At 38.0% G+C, this 22,657-nt stretch overlaps 1 protein-coding gene across 4 annotated transcripts in view; it reads right to left on the bottom strand.

Moving 5' to 3' along the window:
* ppip5k1a (diphosphoinositol pentakisphosphate kinase 1a) overlaps positions 1 to 22,413 on the bottom strand; it is a 34,699-nt gene extending 12,286 nt beyond the window's left edge. For all 4 annotated transcript variants that reach the window (XM_026937535.3, XM_026937533.3, XM_026937534.3 and 1 more), the window contains exons 1-26: positions 21,229 to 22,413; positions 17,361 to 17,817; positions 16,294 to 16,489; positions 15,775 to 15,865; positions 15,262 to 15,347; positions 13,556 to 13,710; positions 12,281 to 12,382; positions 11,632 to 11,793; positions 11,423 to 11,544; positions 10,211 to 10,312; positions 9,964 to 10,050; positions 9,798 to 9,873; positions 9,478 to 9,587; positions 8,271 to 8,356; positions 8,046 to 8,171; positions 5,755 to 5,876; positions 5,487 to 5,669; positions 4,601 to 4,742; positions 3,848 to 4,071; positions 3,562 to 3,689; positions 3,280 to 3,394; positions 3,083 to 3,190; positions 2,179 to 2,292; positions 1,877 to 2,017; positions 1,284 to 1,377; positions 353 to 478 (exon numbers count right to left, since the gene is read on the bottom strand). In XM_026937535.3, coding sequence (XP_026793336.3) covers positions 353 to 478; positions 1,284 to 1,377; positions 1,877 to 2,017; positions 2,179 to 2,292; positions 3,083 to 3,190; positions 3,280 to 3,394; positions 3,562 to 3,689; positions 3,848 to 4,071; positions 4,601 to 4,742; positions 5,487 to 5,669; positions 5,755 to 5,876; positions 8,046 to 8,171; positions 8,271 to 8,356; positions 9,478 to 9,587; positions 9,798 to 9,873; positions 9,964 to 10,050; positions 10,211 to 10,312; positions 11,423 to 11,544; positions 11,632 to 11,793; positions 12,281 to 12,382; positions 13,556 to 13,710; positions 15,262 to 15,347; positions 15,775 to 15,865; positions 16,294 to 16,489; positions 17,361 to 17,510 — 3,148 coding nt within the window. In that variant the 5' untranslated portion in view covers positions 17,511 to 17,817; positions 21,229 to 22,413. The remainder of the gene's footprint in view (positions 1 to 352; positions 479 to 1,283; positions 1,378 to 1,876; positions 2,018 to 2,178; positions 2,293 to 3,082; positions 3,191 to 3,279; positions 3,395 to 3,561; positions 3,690 to 3,847; positions 4,072 to 4,600; positions 4,743 to 5,486; positions 5,670 to 5,754; positions 5,877 to 8,045; positions 8,172 to 8,270; positions 8,357 to 9,477; positions 9,588 to 9,797; positions 9,874 to 9,963; positions 10,051 to 10,210; positions 10,313 to 11,422; positions 11,545 to 11,631; positions 11,794 to 12,280; positions 12,383 to 13,555; positions 13,711 to 15,261; positions 15,348 to 15,774; positions 15,866 to 16,293; positions 16,490 to 17,360; positions 17,818 to 21,228) is intronic.
* Positions 22,414 to 22,657: the final 244 nt, after the last annotated feature.

Consider the following 22,657-nt stretch of genomic DNA (forward strand, 5'->3'; position numbering starts at 1 on the left):
ATGAAGCTAAGGGAAATATTTCACTAACTCAAAAGAACATGAAGCAAAAAATGAAACAAATCAGTGCTGATTGATGGAAAGACATAAACATGGTGAAAGACAATGAATGGCAACTGTACATATTCTGTGAGCTGCACAATATTAAAAAGGACAATATGAAAAAAGACAGATGTATGAGACTGGATCCTCTACAAAAATACAGAACAAAGTTCTTGAATGACCTACAAACCCTTAAACATTCCCTTTTCTAAGAATCCTTCAGCATGGACCCTGCAATACGTGTCCTATACTGTGAACTCTCTTTCTGGATAGTAGGAAGAAAAAAATTAGAACAGCTTGCACAAGCACATACCATCTTTATAGGTCAAACTGCCAGAGGAGAATTTTTTGCGGTGTGTGCGGGCATAATCCTGCAGATTGGGGGCACTAGAGGACCCCCCAAGAACAGTGGTGCTGAAGAGGCCTGCACACTGAGAGCCTGTGGAGGAGGGTTAGAGAACTATGTCAGTTAGTCAGCACTACACACACACACACGCTGTTATTTAGATTTAGACCAAATGAATGAGAATGTAAGTGAGCAAATAAGTCATGTCAAATACGCTATCAGTCAACCTATGATTGGTAGGTTTAAGTCATGTTTAATAAACTATCATCAATATTAAGTCTATATGAAAGTGAAGGTAAATGCATCATTTTTATTAATGGTCATTACCATTAATAATTCATGAACATATAATAACTTAAATACAGTTACACATTCTACACTACATGCTATTATTTTGTTAAGTTGGTTGAAAAATTACTGGGTGTCACACAATGTCAGTATTTAAATTAGTCCTCCAGGCCCTAAATAGTATTATTTACACATATACGATAAACTTTTTCATATTAATCTCATGGCCAATGTGTTGAAACTCTGCATTAATAAATATAGGCCTGCAGTGTGAATGTCTTTCACAACCAGTTGTTTACATCAAAACTAACAAACATTAATTATCAGTTTTCTGTCCTTAACATGAAAACAATATAATGAAAACATAACTGAACTCATGAGAGATCAGTTACATGAAAGATAAAATGACAGCCATTTCCCAGCACCTGAGTCTAAATTGATCTTCTAGTTCTGTACACTATTTAGGGAATTGACTTTTCTGACCTAAATGTACAGGACACTGAGGGGGTGGTGATTCAGAAACGTAATCTAGGCAGTACTCTTTAGACAGAAAGGGAGAGAGAGGCGGGGCAGCAGGGACAACTGAGACGGACAGACACATGATACCAACCTAATCCACTCTGCTTCATCTCCGGAGACTGACGTGAGCATGAGGGGAAAAGGCGATAGCTGGCTGCTTTAGAGGAAGAAGTCTCTGACAGAACCTGCACAAGAATAAAACAGAAAGGATAAAAAGGGTTCAAAATGAATTGCGGCTTTTATTCGTCAGCTGTACAACTAATAGTATTAATATATGATATGCATACAGTATTGGCCTGTATCTTAAACTTGCATGTTAAGTGATTTTATTTGGCCTTGTGTCAATATCACACACGAAGGTATAAAAACAGCTCCTATTGTTTCACTTCTTTTTTCAATTCTTCTGTACCACACATCCCACTATAGACAATACGTCAAAGTGTAATGGTCAATTTTATGGTGTAAAAAAAAATTACACCATAGTATGACACCAGTATTACACCAGAATGTAGTCATTCACAATGGCACGTACTGTATATGTCAATCTTATAAACCTCTAAATTGGATATAACAGAAACATGATATGATTTAAAAGACTTCAATCCACGCACACCTATTAATAAAGATGAGGGTGGATGTGTAGGGAAGACTGGTTGCATGAGGATGAGGATGAGAAGATTGTACCTCCATGGAGCTAGTCTTGCGGTTTCGAGTCAGAGGGGATCTACGCTGAGTGCCTGCTGATTCAGATAGAGGTAACGCTCGATCTGGTTCATCCCGCACAAGGTTCTCCAAACTTCCAGGATCTGTCTGCTTCTGGTCATTCTAAGGAAAATAAAATCACCCATACATAATGACAAACACAACCACACAAACAGGCAAAATAAAGTATTGCACGAGAATGTGTAGTTAATCAACATACAATGCCTAATCACTGATTCACAACCAGAATGTTTCGGAAAGAAACTCAAAGTAACTCAGCTTACCTCAGAAGAAGCAGGACGGAAGCCGAAGCCCATTGGTGCGTTCTCCTCTTCACACACTTTAACTCCAGGGCTGAAATGCAGCTCGACATGAAAGCGCTCTTCTGAGGAGGGGTCCTGCAATACAATAGAGATCTATTTAATAGAACTGATTTTTGGGGAAAACTGTTCAATCATTTCTTGTTGATGTAAATTTTAAATACAAAAATTAAACTAAATATTTGGACTATTTATGTAAGAAATACTTAAGAATTTTTAAAGCTTATCTGTCTACAACATATGGGAAATAATAATAATAATAAAGTTTACCTGAGAGAACAACAGAAAACCTGCTTACTCAAACCTCACATATAATGGTGGTCTAAGGGCAGTTGTTGGGGCACTCAGTATCATTTATGCAAAAACATTTTTTGAGGACGTTTTCTTAAATTCTTCAGTCAAACATTTGTTAAGCTCTGAATCTGTACTTTTACTTCTACTTTTCAAGAGAGAAGAATTTTGGTTATATGTTACCAACATAGCCAATGTATCTTAAAGCAGTAAACACTGAAGTGCCTCAGGATTGACTCGGTCATGCATGAATATCACAATATTTTTAATGGCGTTCAATGTTCTAAACATCACAAGAACAGCTCTCACATCCCAAAACCTCCTATGATAGAGTTTTTCTTCCATCAAAAGTGAGTTTCAAGTCACCAGAATGTATGTATATTAATCAGCGTGTATGAAATTATTAGCTGTGGTAACTGCACATACAAGACAGATGCAGCGCATAGAGATTAGACTGAAACATACAGTAATATTCTTTAATTCAATACCACAATGACTCAAATACACTACACTACAGCAGACAAAATAGCCACAAGTCTGCAGAGTTGTTTCCGTAGCTTGGAAGAACACAAAATACCTTGTTGTTGTCCTCATATAGCATGATAACTATCTGGGTCATATAGTTGAGCTCGGGCACAGCACTTAGATAATCCATGGCCCTCTTCCACTGCTGGTCATTGTCCTCCTACAACAAACCAGAAGCTCATGGTAGTGCATGCAGCCTCTATCTCAGGGGGTTCTGTTTACAAGAGTCTTAAGTTACACGTAACTTACGTCCAGCAAGCCTCCATAGCGGAAGATGCTAAGCAGTGAATGGACGTGACTCTCGCTGGTGAAATACAGTCGTGTCCGTACATGCCTGCCTGGTGACAGCACACCACGGGAATACCTGGGATAAGAGGACACATACAAACATACACAGATGGATGAAATGGGATGTAAACAGCTCAGTATGAAAAGACAACCTTCCCTTTTTACATCTGATTTTATTTTTGTGTGCCTCATCTTATTTTTTATAAACAAAAATGTGCATCTATGTGCATAAAACAAGCTTACAGTGGATGGAGCTTGTTGACAGACTCGTCCTCGTGAGTCCTCTGCAGGTCCAGCTGGATCTTTTTGATCAGAGGCAGACAGTAGCCATATGCTATCTCCAACTTCTCCATCTTGTTAATGCCATATTCCTAAACAGACATCAAGCAAAAATTGCATGTGATATACAAAATAAGAAAGAAGTACATATATGATATTTTATTTGAACTGAAGGTAATGGAAGACCTGCTCATTACAGCATCAACTGTAATGTCCTATTCGGATGTTCCTGTGTCTATGAAGGGTGTACCTGTGGTATGACGATGTCTGCCAGCGCTCGTGACAGGGTGAACAATTCCACAGTGTCCTCCAGGCCCAGGGAACTGTTGTGCTGAACATCATACTTCACACAGTCATAGATGTCTGGGATCTTGCTGATGTCGTAGCGTCCATTCTTCATGTAGAAGTCCCTCTCCAGTTTAGACCAGCGCTGCAGCATCATCTCCAAAGTCTCGCTGTGGTACAACTGCAGATCTGAGGGAAATTAAAACACCCTTGTCATTAATACTGACCCAAAACAGGCTCTCTGCTTATGGCCTCTGTGCTTGTTTTCACAACACTAAATCACATTTCATAACACCACATTGCACACTCGTTACATTTCAAATTATACTGTATTGAATTGCTTTAATTGTAACTTATGTGGGGATTACGGGGTGGGAGACACGGCAAAAATATCAAATCACAATCTCTCAATTCAAAGTGTCAACTAAAATGCTGTAATAAAAATAGATACACAAAACAATGTATTTTTCTAACATCGATAAAAAATAATAAATGATTTAGTCAATACAAAAGTGTATTTTGTGTATCAACTAATTGATCCAAGTAATAGTGGAGTCAATCCATGTTATACAAGTACTGACAAAATTTGCAGTATTTTAGAACAGGGTACAATCACAACATCAATATTATAATGTCATAACGTCCGGCCAAACTGATTCACTGATTTGTGAATTCCACAATGCACAGTGTCTCAGTTTGAAGAAGTTAAATGACCAACCTGCAGATTTGGGATCTTCAAGTCTCTTTTGGATTTGGCAAATGAGGCTCTGGATGAGGCTGTACACTTTGTCACATGTTCTCACTGGATTTTCAACAGCTTTCATAGAGTTCACCATAGAGGGGCTGCCTGTTGGTGCCAGCTGAGTGGGAAAATCAAGAATAATAGGTACCACTGTACATGTGTATGGTGCATATCAATTTAACCCACAGCGCTGTTGAATTCTTGAATCTCATTGGACAGAAGATGCTGATTTTTTTGTAATAGTAGCTCTGACAATAGTGTAAACTGCAAGGTAAATCACAGGTTTATATTAACGTACTCATTCTAATATGTTACTATTTTTTATAGCAATATCCATTTAACAGGTACTTTATATGGAAGATGCTCCTGATACTCTAAAACTAATAATAAGCAGATTAAAAATTTGTTATTATTTAATAAAGAAAATGTAAAATCACTGACATGGTGAAGCTTTCTGTAAGGAGATGTTCATTTGGAAGGACTGTCAGTACTTTGTAATAGAGGCAAAGGCGTAACAGATTTTCATCATGAGAAAGTATTCAGGACAAAGGATTTTTTGTAACTATGAATGGATAAAAAGTAATTAATAAAAACAAACTGCTGTGGATAAGAAGAATAAATACTTTGGGATGTGCTGATATAGGAACATTAATGACTTTGCATGAAGTCGCATCATACCAATCCATGGTTGATTATTTTCCTGTAACAGCACATCCCGTTGGGTTTTATTCCTTACATACAACACACCTAACAAGACTTTAAAAACTATGTAAATAAATGCTTTTTAACTAACTGACAATCTGGCACGGCAGACAGACAGGTCTAATCCAGAGCAATTTTCAGCTGATGAAAAAGCGTTCACCTTGTCAAAATCTTCCTCAGTGAAGTCTTCATCTTTCTGCATGATCTCATGAAGCCTGGCTTTAACACGCTGCTGGCAGCCGCTCAGTGAGTCTAGGTCATTATCCAGCAGGCCGTTCATGTTAGCACTCTTCACCATCTGCACCAGAATGGGTGTCAGCTCGCCCTCCAGCGCCAACAACCCCTGCCGGGCATGTCACAAAAATTATCTCTGCACATAGAACACACACCTGCACACAGATTCATTTATATAAATGGCAGGTTAATACCTTAGCAAAGGCAGCTGCAGTCATCTGCACCCTGCCTTCATCGGAGGCGTAGATCTTGAGGTCATGGCGATAGGTGCTGTGGAGTCGAAGTAGGCCGCAGCCAGGAAAGCCAGCATAATCCCCTACACACAGAACACACACAAAAACATACAGTATATCAGAATAAATCAGCAGGTAAGACCCAAACATATAGAACATGTACATGCCTTATTAAATCACCTAGACCACAATCCCACATTATAAACACAAGAAGAGTGGAAGTGGTTTATGGTTCTGCACACAGAGAGATGTTAACCCACTCAATAAGAACAGCTACAGGTAAATATGGAGAAACTTTATTTAATAAGATATCAAGACAGTATTACAACCCTTGATAAAAAGGAGTGTTTGTGAAAGATTAAAGAATTCATAACGGCACATTCCTAACACAGGGTAATATTTTAACAAGAAAAACCAAGACAAAACCTATTAATCCCAAAGTCTACACTGTTTAACTTATAATTAATACTGCAGAACCAATCCACATGGTTTGTAACATTCCAAAATACGGTGAATGCTCTAGTCCCTCCAGAAAGTATTCACTCCCTAAAGATTATTTCTCTTTTTACTGCATTGCAATTTTAAGCATATCAAATTTAAGTATATCAGAATGGGATTTTGTTTCTGCTCATTTTGACTCATACTGAGAAGATATAAATACTTTAAATCAAATATTTAGATGTTTTCAGTATTATTTGAAAATACAAAAAATCTACCAAAAAAAAAAAAGTATTCACCCCCTTGGTGTGAACTGTCCTTTTGCAGCAATTACAGTTTTGAATTGTCACAGATGTATCTGTATCTGTATGTATCTGGACTCTTGGACAATTCTTTGACAGCTGCCCTTCTTGCCCAAGCACTTGGTTTGGCCAGTTCTTGGTAGTGTCTGTGTTGTGCCACATTTTTCCAATATGTGGATGATGGATTTCACAGTGCTTCTAAGAAGGTTCACTGAAGCTTTTCCGATGTTTATTAACCTTGTCCATCTTTTTTCCACCTGACAACTTCATTTTGAAGCTTCACGCCCAGTTCCTTGGTCTTCATGACAGCAGGATTGATCTAATCTGCCATTTTAGCTGTGAGACCTCCTAAAGTCAGAGATATTTATTGTGCAAGCATAACATTAACACAGGTATATCCTGTTTAACATATTTAGTGTGAGCTCTCAAAAACTAAATACTAGTCATAATTTAGATTGCTAAAGAGGGGGTGAACACTTATCTATTATGCAGTTTTTAGACTTTTTAAAAAATTTATTATGAAAATAACTTATTTCTGTAGAGAGTCTGTAGAGAGAGGGACACTGTATATATCAATACTACACTGATGTGCACTTCAGTAAATAAATTATTACTGTTCGATACAATTTACAGTGTTAGTGAATGGAGGTGTTAGGTGCAGCTTTGGTTTAATAAGGGGATAAAGGGAACACTGCAGCAGACCAGTTAATCATTTAAGGGTCCAAAGAATCATGTAAGTGCTCCAAGCCCTTCTTACCACAGCCAGAAGGGGACTCACATCCTATAGACCTGTGCCTACTGTCTAACATTCCAGAGATAAAGTAGAAAAAGAAAAAGAAGGTAAATGAACAGAAAATGTAAATTGTATTACCTCTATGTACTGGATTTAAAGCACCAAGTTTCAAAACTTACCCAAAAGTGGTAAGGTATAAGGTATATTTGACAATAAATAACTAAGAACTAACCCATTAATGCTGTCTGACTTTACCCTGATTCACTGGATGACAACAGATGTACACATTTCCAAAACATTGTTTGTCCCCAATCTACGTTAGCTGATTTTATATATATATATATATATATATATATATATATATATATATACATATATATATATATATATATATATATATATATATATATATATATATATATATATATATATTATACACATACACACACACACACACACACACACATTATACATATACGTGTGTATGTATGTACATATTGGAAGCATGACCCCTGTCTGTGGCCACTGGACCACACATCAGACCAAGATACATGGGTTTACAATAAAAGAAACAGGTCTAAAAGTGCCGGCTGTGTGCAAAGCATGATATGAAGATGTCTGCTGAGTAAAGTTAGCCCAGAATGGGGAAACAGGGAGCAACAGAAAGAGAAAAAAATGACGAGAATGAGAGAAAGATCATGAAAAAAGAAATGAGGAGACATACCAGCAGTGTGAAAGAAACAATACAGGAAAAGAGAAAAGCTGAAAGAGAAGCGTACCTTGTCCTCCAGGGTACATGCAGCGGAAGGCACGACCCAGCTCCTCTGCCTGTACTCGCCCTGCTGGTGTTAACTCTCCTCCCCACTTTAACACCAGCAGCAAGGATGGACCTTCATTACGTGTGTCTGCTCATAAGACATCAACACCAAGAGCTAAATGTCACATCAATGAATCAATGCAAACAATTTAGGAACGCTGTGTGAAAATACTGAGTCTGCCTGTACCTTCTTCCTCACTGGAAGTCTTAGGCTGCCCATGGGGAAGGTAAGTCAGCTGCACTTTCCTGTTTATCCCAGAGAAATGGCCATACCTACATGCATAAAATTAGTGGGGGTGAAAAAGGACACCAGTAATGAAGCCCTAACTAACCTGCACCACAGTCTCAACTGACATTGAAAACAGAATGATAAAACAGGCAGCCAAAGCAAGTTATGACAAACACCCAACATGTAAAAATCACTAACATTTGACTGTGTAACCCAAGATGTTTTATTGGGTTGCTGGGATTCTGTGAATTCTATAATCCTTTCTTTTAAAAATGTGAAATATCCAGTACAGTACAGCTACAAAATAACAATCATATTAGGAGCTGATGTTAACTGACAAAAAATATGCCAAATTGCATGTATTAAAGCCTCAATGAGTCACTAGACAGTACACAAACTCCTAAATAAAGACATTTTTAAATGTATGAACCCCCTGAGCCTTAAATTGAGGCCTTGAAATGTTTTTAAGGTGCAGATCGACTATATGATAAAAAAAAACATTCAGGCTAAGTTCCTCCTGTCACTAAGAGGATTTACTGTGCTGCCCCTGCAAAAGGCAATAAAATACAGCTGCTGTATCCAAACTTCAGACTCTCTGATTGACTGTGGTGTGGCCTACCAGAGCCAGAGGATTCACAACTGCACCTAAACTGTTACTCTGTACATCGTTCAGAAAACAGAAACAAGTATATGAAACAAGAGGCAAAAGGCAGTGTTTTCGGGGTTTTATTTATTATTTTTTTTTAAGTTACAAAGTTTTCTTTCAACATCGAACTTGTCTCTTAAATATTTTTATTTAAGAGACAAGTTCGATGTTGAAAGAAAACTGATACTCTGACAAACTCGGCTGCCTAGTTTATTTTCTTAGTTCTGCTGGTGATGGACTTAATTTAGAATTTAAATTTCTAAAAAGATTTTCAGTAGTAGATAGCCCTGGCAAAAAAAAAAAATAAACAGGGACACCTTGCTATTGTTCCAAAATAGTGTGAATTTTCACAATCCACATCATATTCTACGCCTCACTGTAGAGGTTTTGGTACAGTTGCCCTTTATTTGCTCTGCAGTCGCATTATGTAAAAGATTTCCTAAAAACACTTTTGATATTCTCCAGAGAGACTGAATGTTCCCATTTAAGTGGCCCAGATCTAAACAGATTCTCACTCACATCTCCAGCACCGTCTTAAGCTGCTCCAGTTTCGACTTCTTCTCTTCGATCTCACAGTCACTGTGCTGCCCCAGATCCGCTAACAGCAGCCTGGTAATGTCCAGCACTTCCTGAAGGGTAAAACAGTAACTATGAAGTGCCTGACTATATGCGGTACAGTACAGCAGGATTTAATTAGCTATACAAGAAATAAAGAAATTTAAAAAAAACTAGCAGGTGTCCAGATGTCTCTTTATAGTGCATCATGAGCCGAATTTACATGTGAAGAAAAAAAAAAAAATAACAGTAAGTAATTTAATTAAGCAAAGGTGGTCTGTTACCTGCAGTTGTTTGGGTTTCTTCAGCTTCAGCTTGCCGGTTTTGTAACCCCCATACTTTTCAAACAGCTCAAAAAACCTGTGAAGAACACACAAGGACAAATCCCTCAACATGTGTATCTCTGTGGATCTAATAAAGTTCCACTAGCAGTCACACTTGGGATCTCACATGGGATTTCTGACTTCCATTTTCATCTTCTGTTTTGGTGTTCGGTCTCCATGGCGGATCACCGCGATCACGCAACGAAGCTCCATCCTACACAAGTGAAAGATGCTTCAGTCATTATTCCTAACCATTTCCATGTGCATATTCCGCAAACAATACACAATATACAGATGGAAATGGTTTATTCAGTGAAGAAAAAACAGTGAAAAAGGAAATGAATTGTGTGTGGAAATCAGCATCATGGACTCACATGGTGCCGGATGTGGTAGGGACTATAGGAATGTCCTCTGCCTCGGTGGGAATAGACCAGGGAATATGGAACTGGGGAGCCAGCTCCCTCATCACAATGTTCCTATGGACAAAGAACACAACAAAAACTCTCACTAACCCTATGGTAGGAAAAATATCGTGCATACCATGGGGTTGGAAGCTTTTCAGCTTGAGGAGCCAGTAAGTGAACAGTGAAGCTAACCTAATATTCTCCATCTGGCTGGCTCAGGATAGCAGGCTAACTGCTGCTGACCTGAATTTTAGTGCAGGCTTTTATCCTGAAGTCACCATCATAATATTTGATAGCTACATGAAACACATGGGGTCATTTCTTTAAGAGTGCAATCTATGTGTGTTGCAAATAAGGCATACTGCACAGCCTGATTTTTACCCAAAGTTTAGTGATATTATCCACTGAGAAAAATGGAGCTCTCCTAAACTAGCAGGTGGCAGCAGGGTGGCAGAGTGGGTAGTGTTGCCACCTCACAGCTCCATGTTCTCTACGTATCTGTGTGGGTTTAAACCAGGTTTCCTGATTTCCTCCCACTTACTAAAAGCAAATGAATGAATGAATGAACTATAGATTTCCAAAACATGAAAATGTAAACATTTATTTCTAATCAGAGGCACAAAAAGGTATAAAAAATATTGCAATATTTTTTAAGAGTAATAATAAGAGTAACAAGAATGCAGCTGCAGTGCAAGCATTTTTTTGGTTAGTGAGGATATTTTATAAAGCAGAATTCCTAAGAGGACAGCTCTTTAGTTATTTTTACTTGGTATGCTTGGCCTTTATAATGCAGGCATTTGAAAATATTGCAGCACATTTCAAAGTAATTTACTGGCAGCTGAAAATAATATTGTGTGCTATTACAGTCTTTAAGAGTACAGCATAAAATGTATGGTATATTTGTTAATTCTTTAATCTTTAGTGATCATTTTATCCTGGTCAGGGCCAAAGTGGATCTGGAGCTTATTCCAGGAACACTGGACATGAGGTGGGAATAGACCCTTGATGAGATCCCAGTCCATTGCATACACCACATAGACAGTAATCCATGCTCAGGATCAAACTGTGGACGCTGGAGCTGTGAGGCAGTGACTAATTCTTATTTCTTTATCACATTATACTGTGAGACCCATGTATCATCGCATTTTAAACAATAACACCAACGAGAAGACACTGGCTCACCCAAGTATCTTGGCACAATCGTCGTAATATTTCATAGAGTTCTTCACAAAGCTGAAGCCATTGACGTCACACACATACGAGTGTCCGTTGGCCCGGAGGAGGTCAAATCCACACACTGTTTGCTGCAGAAAGTCAGAAAGGATTTAAATTGCATGTCTGGATTCTGCAACCAGAGCACACTGGACTGAATAATGAGTAAAGACACTGACCTTGAAAGCCAGGCACACTTTCCGAGCCACCAGTTTTTCCATAGCAGTGAGCATAACAGGGTAGCGTACCTCTTTTCCCTCACTGTCTCGTTCAACTTTGCCATCCAGAGCAGGAGACTTACGAGCCTCAGCATGAGCATAATCAGGCCCTACTGTGTATACCTGAGAGATGTAAGCACACATATTTATAAATGCCTCGAGCAGCAGCGTATTATCAAATGCTCCAGAACAGAGCTTAACGGTCCTTATACTCCCACAGGTAGGTGAAACACAACCAATGGGTCTGCAATTTTTTTAAAAATAATTTTTATTAAATAATAATTTTTTTTAATAACCATAATCAGTTATTATGTTTATTTACTGAGTTCCTGTAGTCGGACAATTTTAACAGTCAAATATTATACTGAGCTGAATATGTGAATAGTTGGATTCCATTCACAAAATGGGGCAGTGGAATTTTTTTTATTTATTTTATTTATTTATTTACAGTTAAAGGGATCCCTGACCTATTTTCACTTCCTGTCTGCCATTTTTTTATTTTTTGCTTTTGATGTGCTCCACTTGAGTATGACTTATTTATTAGCAAATACCAAAGCACTGTTATATTGCAAAATGATGAATAGTTTTCAGTGAATCTGTTGAACATTACCTTCACATCCGTGCCATCTGTAGGCATGAATTCTTCATAGATGTAGGAGCCTGTCTTTCTGACGCAGCTCTCAGGGGAATAGACACTGCTCCGGCTCCCAATCTGCAAAAGGAATGTAGTTTGTGAATATTTTTATTTGTGAGTTACATAATTAAGTAAGTACATAACTCAATTAAACCAGAGATACTCTTCTACTCTAAAATGATTGTTTCTAATAACTTTACTTTAGACGACTGTTGGAGTGAACACTGGGCCCAAACCAACATCATAATATTAATATATAACATTTCAAAGTTATTTTAGACACACTTTTAACTAAACAGATACCAACTGTATTCCTGAAGGTCAATCTTCCTGACCAATTCATTTCTCAACCAAGATCCAACACACCAGATTAAGTAGACTGACTATTGTGATTAGTTAGTATTCAAAGTGATGATATAAATCATATAATTTGTTTAGTAAAAAGCTGAATTAAACCCTTCACTGAACCTAAATTAGTTATTTTTCTGAACATCATTCCAAACTTCTTTGCTACTCAACATTATATACATGCATTATATTATGCCTCTAGTGTGCAGTATGTGATGCATCAATGTGACATACTTCATTATACACTAGTCAAAGATGAAAAGTTTTCTCAAAACAGCAAAATTAAATTCTTAAACGTGAAACAGAGATGAATTTGTACACTTTTCTTGCGACTATTGCAACTTGCTATTTTCTTCTTTGCTGAAATACCATCTACCAGTTTTGCATCACAGAGCTCTATTACTCTTATTCCAGCAAACTAGTGATTCCAGTGAATGTAAAGTTTCTTAAATTCCCATGCAAATTATAAACTCAGCCAATTTTATCACATTAAAGCAGATTGACGTCTGATTTGTTCTCAAAGACTCAGAGACTGATTTGTCAAAAAGAAATTTGTAGAATGTATGACTTTGAATCCAATCCAATCCAATAGACATTCTCAACAAAAAAGTAATGTGCATTCAAATGTGCAGGGATTGGACTTGGTATTACATGTGATCAACCTTCAATAATATCAGGGCAAAACTATGTGTTAAAATATGCTACCCTAAACATTTCGAAAGGATCAGCATGCTCCATAATAACAGGTGGCGAGGAAGAATAGAGTCTAGATGATTTTATAGCTTCACACAAAGTAAAGTCTGCTCTGTTTCTGAACGAGTGATGCGCTCCTCCACAGAGACAAGTGCCTATTAGAACTCTATGCAGTTAAAAATGTGGGAGCGGATCGCTACAAAAACAAACCTTCCTGAAGAGGCGCTGGCTGCCTCCACCAGCTGAGGTCGGATAGTAGATATACACATTGTGATCTTCTGCTGAGACTGGCTTCTCTACAAAGGGTTTGGGGAAGATCTCGCCGTTCACCTCCACATGGTCCTCCCCCTCAATCAGATTACACTCTGAAAGAAACGAAACACTGAATTCATGTTCTGGATTTCTTCAGTCTCAATGTTTAAATCTAGGATTGAAACCTATTTGCATAGTCAAGTGTTTTGTTAAATAGCTTTTAAATAGGTTTGTATGAGAGAAGTCAGGAACAGTAGCTCACGTGGCATCTAGATTTCTTATATGTAAGGGTAAGCGTCACAGATGAATTCTGCATCCAGACCCTTGTGCTCTCCTGTTTACTATATTACTAGATATTACAGTCGTAGATTTAAATGTCTCAATAAAATGGTTACTCAAGACTAAAAGGTCTTCTCTTAGTTCTCTTCTCTTATTTCTGTCCAAGCTTATATTTAGCCTGCATACTGCTCCTCCTCTGATGCCATTTTACATTACTGTTGTTTTCTATATATATACTAGTGATTTGAAAGAAAGTTCGCTTCAAATACAGCTCAATTAAAATGATGCTATACAGATACTTAGGCATACATCTGTTCTTCAACATTTTATAGATAATCGACAACAACTGCTATGAAGGCTGGCATTATCATATATGCAAATTAATCATCTGCAGATAATAGCCAAACCATCAATGATATATCCTGTGTAGCTTTCTGGTTCAGGCAGGGCAGCAGATTTACGACTGCTCTGTAATTTGGACACTGTGTTCTGAAACGATGTCACCATAATAATGGTAGCGTATATCCACTTAATTGTAACCTTTATTGTGAGAAGTGACGTTCGGGTGGTGTCAGATGATCTGTAGCCTAAGCATGATAACACTGATCATCTGTCTATTCTGACTACATTGCAACAAAGTGACATCCAGAGGTGTGGCGCGTAACTATCCGGATTATGGATAATTCCAGGGTTAGACATGTGACATTTGAACACATGTTGACTTCAGTGAGACAGTTTGTATACTGTGTCATGGCACTATGTAGATCCATATATAAACATAAGATATTCATATACATATTTAAGATACATAGGAGTTATAGATGTGATTTCAAAGTGTATCTGAGACCCTAGACCTTACTGCGTAATTGCTCTTTGCTACTGAATTACACATTCATATAAAATAAATTGGATAAATCAGGAATTGCAGAGTTTAAAAAAAAATAAATAATTGAGAGAGCGCAGCTACCAAAGGCAAGTGCCCTGAGATATATTCTTCTCCAAATGTTGTTTTTAATCTAACACACGTGGTTTTAACACCCCACTGCTTCTGAGAACTTTGATTATCTGCGTAAGAGTTGATCTTGAATGGATCTCTGCAGGATGGTGCATTTCTAAGAGCTGGCTTCAGCATCCATGGGGTTAATGGATGCCTGACAGCCACATTATTCCACAAAGTAATTTATGTGTCCCAGGCCTAACTGCTCTACATTAGTAGCTATTTATAGAGGCAAGCACTAAAATAAAGCTGAGACAGAGAACAGGATGTTCCTCTGCCAAGGAGATCTGTTATTCATTATCCGTTCCACTGTCATGAATGTTTAACAACATATTTTGATTAATCCCAGAAACTCCGAAAGGCATTCAGAGGTTTCACATTGACATACCTTCAGGTTTGTCCGGGTCCCTGTTCAGCACAGCGTAGCGGGGTAGGTCGATTCCTTCTTCCTGCAGGATGCGATACACCTCCCTCCTGAAGAGACATTACATAAGACAGCTGCCACACCTTCAGTCTTCATGACAGCATCATTCACAGACAGTGAACTCGGAGATTAGAAGTTGGTTACTAACGCCTTGCTCACACAACAGGGAAAATAAGCAGGTTAGTTAGCTAGCTACCATCACCAAGATTTCACCATGGATTATGTTTCACATAAAGTCAATGTTAGAGTTCTGACAACAATTAGGAAAAATTTAGATTTAATTTAAAATTTTATTTGACACTGATCAAAAAAAAAAAAAAAAAAATTTCATGTGATTTATTGCCATTCAGACTGCAGAAAATATTTGCTGTCATTATAGCCATGACAAAAAAATCAGATTTGATTAGCTTTGCATGAATGTACTATCAGTAGTAACTGAACTTACTACCTATATGCAGGGAGGTGTTTTAGTCATACCTGTCCTGTATGTAGTACTGCATATTAAGGTCGTTGATCAGCAGTGGATTACGGAGTTTGGCGTAACTCACAGCCTTATCTAATGGGAAACCTGTCAGTGAATAGAAAAAGAAAATTTTGAAAAAAAAAAACAAATAAAAAAGAACTTTAGCAAAATAAGAGGCAAATGAAAAAAATTTCATTCTGTGCATGAGACTGATTATGGCAAACATGGCAATACTTTACAAAAAAGTTTACAGCTGCATCTTTCCACATTTATAAAGCCAGTCAGGAGGCTATATGAACAATATGAGGTGTCTGTGTCTGATTTATGTCTGATTCATCTTTTGAGGTTTAGCTTTATGCTGGTGATGATTAAACAGCACCTCACGGGACCATCAGAGGAAATATAAACAGGCTGGTAGTATTTCGCAACAGTGGTGATACCTTATAGACGCTGGAAACAGAATGAAATTGTGAGGAAAAGTTAAAAAGATTTAGGAAGGTCAGGTTGGTCCTACAGCACACAAAAGCAGTCACCTTTCGAGTGAAAGGAGATGAGGCAGTCGCAGAGGGGCCATTTCTCCACTGGCTCGTTGAGTATGACGTCCTCGGGGAAGATGACCACAGTGATGTACTCAAACTTGCACAGACGCTCCAGTATCTGCGTCATGGGCTTAGACTTGGACTTCTTCATCATACAACAGATCCCCACCACGATCTGACGCTCTGGAGGCTGGAAAGAGCAAATCAGTGACAAGCGGTAAAAAGGGTGGAGCACACAAACCTCAGCATTACACTACAAAACATGAACAGTTATTACCACGTTACATCATTCCTGTACTACCAGGGATGCTGACGCTGCCAGCTTTTCGACTGTGCAGTCATTTAAAATATAGGCCTCAAGAGTGAATACGTTAAACACTAATGCTTACAGCGTCACTCAACGTGTAAGAAAGGCTGTTATAGGAAAATAACGTGTGATGATGTTTTATTCCACTTACATAGCAATTTACCAAGACCTTTTTTTTATTTATCAAAGAATGACATGTAATTTACAGTTATGTTTGATGTTTGATGCAAAACAAGTTAGTTCAGGTTATCATTATGATATAAACTTGTAAAAAAATGTTTCCTCACTAGCCTCTCTCATTTTTCTCTCATTCTTGAAGTTATTAAGACAAAAAAAAAATTGCAGCTTGAAAAGTTACCAAGAAACTGGAAAATACAAAGCCCTCTGTCTTGAAGAGTTTCCTAATGGCGTAAAATTTACCAACTATTCCAAAGCACTAACAGAGGAGAAGCTGCGTATCTGCTTCAAAGTGTGTGTTTTATAGTTTGACCTACATCATTCTTATTATACCTTTAATGAGATCTCATGAGATAACGCATTGCTCAATCCTAACTGTGCGGTAATATATGTGTGAAAGGCATCTTCTAATAGTTTCATTATCAAATTATTGACAGATTTCCCTCCAATCTAAAATGTCACAACCAGTTGTCACCGCATAACCTCCTTATTAATTTATAAAGAAAGTGCAAAGAAAGTGCAACCATCACATTCAGAAGAATGAGCAAGAAACCAAGAGCTCACGAGAGATCCTCACCGAGTCTGCCTCCAGGTAATCCTCGTACAGCTCCATGTCTGTCCTCATGCTGCCGTAGCTGTCCAGGCCCTCGCTCTCATCCTCGTCGCAGCCCACGAAGAATTTGGGAGCGCCACGCTGGCTCTCGCCCGGGCTGCTGGGCTCTGACATCACAGTCCACAGCGGCAACTATCAGTGTCCCGCCGCGCCATTGCACGCCAACACTCAGCGTGGGCCGCCGCTGGGGCGTTGTGGGGCCACGGGCAAGGCTTTGCCCAACCTGGACAACCTGGAGTCTGTGAGTTTGTTTGAGAATTCAGTACTTGTGGATGCAGGTGAAGCAGCTGAGCCAGGCAAACTGGATGATCTGTACTGGATTTTTCAAATGTTTTCCTTGCGCAAGCAACACAATGAATCATACCAGTGCTCCCAAGCACAAAGCAGTCTTGTTTTAGAGAGAACGGCAATAATTTGTTAGCTGTGAACAGGAAATAAACAGAGTTAGAGATTATGAGGAAACTCATATAATAACAGTGTACACTTGGATGGATCAGTTCTGCTTAAGCCTGACAGCGGGTGGTCCAGCACTTTGTAACCGGGAGAATTTTAATCATCCATCGTAATTATAATTCTTTCATTCTTATCACTGTTGCATCAGCAGACACTACAATACTCCAACACACAAAATAAAACCCACACTTTCCAGCTAATCTATGCCACAACAACACTTTACGCTTCAGAATAGCTTGCGATATCCCCTGCTTCGGAACTTTTTCATATTGTTCTTAATAATGCAAATATTTTTTAAATAATATGACATTACATTTAAAGTTCCCAAAACAGCCTGTGGCAAATTCAAAACCTTCAATGCAAAACATGTGCTAGAGCACGCCAATACATTAGTGCGTTATGACAAATATTTTTAAATGATCTTCTTCTCAACTTTTATTGTCATGTGCATAAAGAGTGCTGTAAGCATCTATAGTCATGAGAAAAAGAAAGTACGCCCTCCTTCAATTCTGAATCGTGCGGTTCTCATCAACTTCTATAAACAAACAAATAATCTCAGATGACAGCAACAAAAAAAAAAAAACACACAACACATTTCATTATGTATCCATTTTAAACCAACCTTCAGAAACCAGGTGGGAACAAAAATACACCCTTTAATTCAGTAATATGTAGAACCACTTTTAGCAGCAATAACTTTCTGTAGGAGTTTATCAGTCTCTCACACTGTTTTGGAGAAATTCTGACCCACTCTTCTTTACAACATTATTTCAGTTTATTGATGTTTGAGGGCATTTGTTTATGCACAGCTCTCTTAAAATCCCACCACAGCATCTCAGTGGGGTTGGACCTGGACTTTAACTTGGCCATTCCAACACTTTGATATTTTAAGGTGTACTTTCTTTTCCCCCATTACTGTATATACAATGAACTCTTGTGCTACAGTTGCACACTCCTACCAAGACAGTGCAAAACGATAATTGTATTCTAAACTAGTAAAAAAAAATAACAAACTGTAGGCACTGTAAACATCTTGCACATAATCACACAAATTATAAGCAAATATGAAAGTATGAAAAATATGAAATGACTGGAGATAGAGTGGTGAAAGAGAGAGACGTAATGTTGTAGATATTTTTCAGATTACTGAGTCAACACTGACGCATATAGCTGAGATGCAAGGTTTTTCACGTTGCAGCAAAAAATGTTCATCACATATCCTACTCTATATGATAAATTCCCACAACAAATTCTGCAAAAATCTCAAATACATCCCAAAAACTCAAGTTTATGTGCTCAGTATACTAACTGCAACATATTGAAATCAATCTTTTAGAAACTTGAAGTGATCACTAAGCTTAGCTAAGATTAGATATGTGTGTGTGTTAACTAATTATTTGATTAATCACAATTACTTACTGATGGTGCCATATACTGTATATTAGTATAATTATTATAACTATAAATATATTAGCATAATTGTGTTTATATTTAGCAAAAAAAAAAAAAAAGATACATTGTGACTAAAAAGCAGTTTTTGCAATACAATGTACAAGGAAAGAAATGTTAATATTTTAAAATGATAAAGTGCAGTAAAACTATTTTGTTCCTAAACAGGCTGGATAATGAATACACACGGTTACTGTAACACTAACAGCGTAAATATGTTGGGGATTTTGGTACACATTTTAATTTGGGTAAAGCTGATACCATACTTAACAAGATTAGCCTTCACTCACACAGAGTACGGACTGGAAATCCTCTCTCAGCCTACACACACACACACACACACACACACACACACACACACACACACAGAGAGAGAGACAGAGAGACAGACAGAAAGACAGAGACAGACAGACAGAGAGACACCAAAAGAGAGTGAGAGACACACAAAGACAGAGAGAGACACAGAGAGAGAGAGAGAGAGAGAGAGAGAGACAGAGTGAGAGACACAAAGAGACGCACAGAGAGAGAGCAACAGAGACAGACAGAGTGAGAAACACATAGAGAGAGAGAGAGAGAGATAAAGAGAGAGAGACAGAGAGAGAGACAGAGAGAGACACAGAGAGAGAGAGACAGAGAGAGAGACAGAGAGAAACAGACAGACAGAGAGAAAACCAGTACGCTACACTTCATCCTCTAGAGGACAAAGACGATGTAATGTACCTTTACTTCAGGTGTGTAACTGAACCTCCAGGTCACCTGTATTATCTTTGGATTCACACTTACACTGTTTTTACTTTGGAAAACAAACATGTACTATTAATATATTATGTCCTTAATTCATGTCATAGGCTGCTGGAGGATCCACAGAGTAAGAATTTCACTGCACGGTGTAACAGACTGTTACTTGTGACAACGAAGAAAGATCTGTAAAACCCAACACACTGAATAGTCTTGCTATAAATTAGCCTGCATTTGGTAATGCTTTACATTAACAAACCCTGAGCTGACATTTAACACAAACAAACCAGCTTCAGCATTAATGCACCATAACTAACACTAACAAAGCAAGAAGCATTTGCACTTACTGATTTTATTTTTAAAATAAAAAAACAAATAAACCTCCAGAATTAACAGCAGCATTAAGCAAGACTTAACAAATCAATGAGAAACATTTAGCAACATGCAGTCATTTCATTTGTGCTGATTTATCTGGACTTATTTTTAGTTATGGATTGAATAAACATGCAGGTGTATTTCATTCATATTTAAACAAACATCAATTCATAGGCTACAAGTGCTGAATTATTTAGTAAGACTTCAAAATGTGAACAGAACCAAACAGAAAGAAACTGCAATGTATAGTGCTAGCTTTATTTTATTATTATTTATTTAGGTTTGTATTCCTGCAGACTTTTGCACTCAGCATGAGATGAGTGTTTCTGCATGGGAATGGAACAGACAGGATATTAATCCACAGGTGGTTTATTTACTGACTGTTTCTCTCAGCTCTCTTTACTCCATGTCACTCTTTATAACAGGACTGAAGTGTGTACTGCAGGTTTTTACTTCACTTTTTTACTCACTAATTATCATTATGCAAATATATCCATTTATAGAGTCTTTGTGAAACATTGGGCAACATTTAAAGCTTATATTGTGCTAGCAACTAAGTATGTAAAATAAATTAAATAAATTACACTCTCCACTCAGTGCAACTTCAGTGCAACACTAAACTTGTGTTAGTCGACAGTGTGGTTTGTTTTCTAGCAGAACGTTACTTAGGAAGCTAACAGCTATCTGGCTAATTCTGCTAGCTCTCTTTCTACAAAACACACTCAGGGTCAAATTCGACCGCTTCCAGGAACTTTATATCGATGTTGTACAGTAATTCAGTGAGTATCTGTTTCAAAGAGGACTAAGTGTTACTTACAGGCTTCACAGCGTTTTTATCTCCTCATAGCGGTCCGTCTTTAGCTTTGACAGGTTGCGAGTGAAACCAAACTAGTCAATGCTGTAAAAATAAACAAACGCTTCAGCCAATAGAGAGCCGACCTGGGCATTGCGTCATTACCGAAATATACCGTTAACTAGAAGCTTGTTTTGTTTTCTGATCTGGGAAGATGAGCGGTTTAGGTGTCAGAATATACTTGTTTGTCTCTAGTGTGTTTTATTTTTTTTATTTTATTTTTTTTCACATATCCACACGGAGGTTGCCTGAACGAATCAGAGCCAGGCGTCTCATCCGGGTAATTTGTGTGGATTTTTATCAGTACAGGCATTGATTTGTATCTTAGATCAAACTAAAGTCTTTTATAGTCGAATTGGTTTTTATCGTGTACAAGCAGGAAATGGCGTCATCCTGGATGTAAGCAACAATTTGCAGGATGCTGCTTGTTTCGGGAAAACAGCACAAGGCATAAATGAAGATATAACTTGTAATACAACCCATAAATAGCTAGAAATACCTCTAACCTAAGTTTAAATGTGGCTATAACTGAATGTACTTTTGTCAGCAATGTGACCTTCCTTTACATACATACATACAGAGTGTGTGAATGTATGTATATATATTAGTTCTTTTTTTTCTCCTAATCTTGAACTATCCAGTGATAGCCTCAGATTCCTGTTCTTGGCTGACAGGAGTGTAAACCAGTGTGGTCTTCTGCTGTTGTAGCCCATCCACCTCATGGTTTGATGTGTTGTGCATGCTGAGATGCCTTTCTGCTCACCACAGTTGTAAAGAGTGATTATTTGAGTTACTATATCCTTCCTGGCAGCTTGAACCAATCTGGCCATTTTCCTCTGACCCCTCTTATCAACAAGGTGTTTCCACCCACAGAACTGGCACTCACTGGTTTTTCCACACCATTAGTGAGGTCAGGCATGGATGTCAGGTGAGAAACCTGGCATGTAGTCTGCATTCCAGTTCATCCCAAAGGTGTTCAGTGGGGTTGAGCTCAGGGCTCTGCGCAGGTCATTCGAGTTCTTCATGGAGCTCGCTTTGTATACAGAAGCAATGTCATGCTGGAACATGTTTGGGCCTCTTAGTTCCAGTGGAGGGAAATCTTAATGCCACAGCATACAAAGTTATTCTAGACAACAGTTTGGGGAAGAACCACATCCACAAATGTCCACATGTCCACAAACCTTTGGCCATATCGTAAAAAAATTTTTCCTTTTCCTTTCTTTTGTGATTTTCATGAATAACAAGGTAAAACCCTGCTTCAAATTTACACTTTTACAACTTACGGGTTTATATTTCGGTACTGTTGATGTATTTAATTTCTTACTTAACTAAAACTTGCTTCATAAGTCAGAAGTGAGTGAGAAAAAGCATTGGGCCAGCATCATCATGCTAC

Source organism: Pangasianodon hypophthalmus, chromosome 25 (genome assembly GCF_027358585.1).
Source record: "Pangasianodon hypophthalmus isolate fPanHyp1 chromosome 25, fPanHyp1.pri, whole genome shotgun sequence".
Classification (NCBI taxonomy): domain Eukaryota; kingdom Metazoa; phylum Chordata; class Actinopteri; order Siluriformes; family Pangasiidae; genus Pangasianodon; species Pangasianodon hypophthalmus.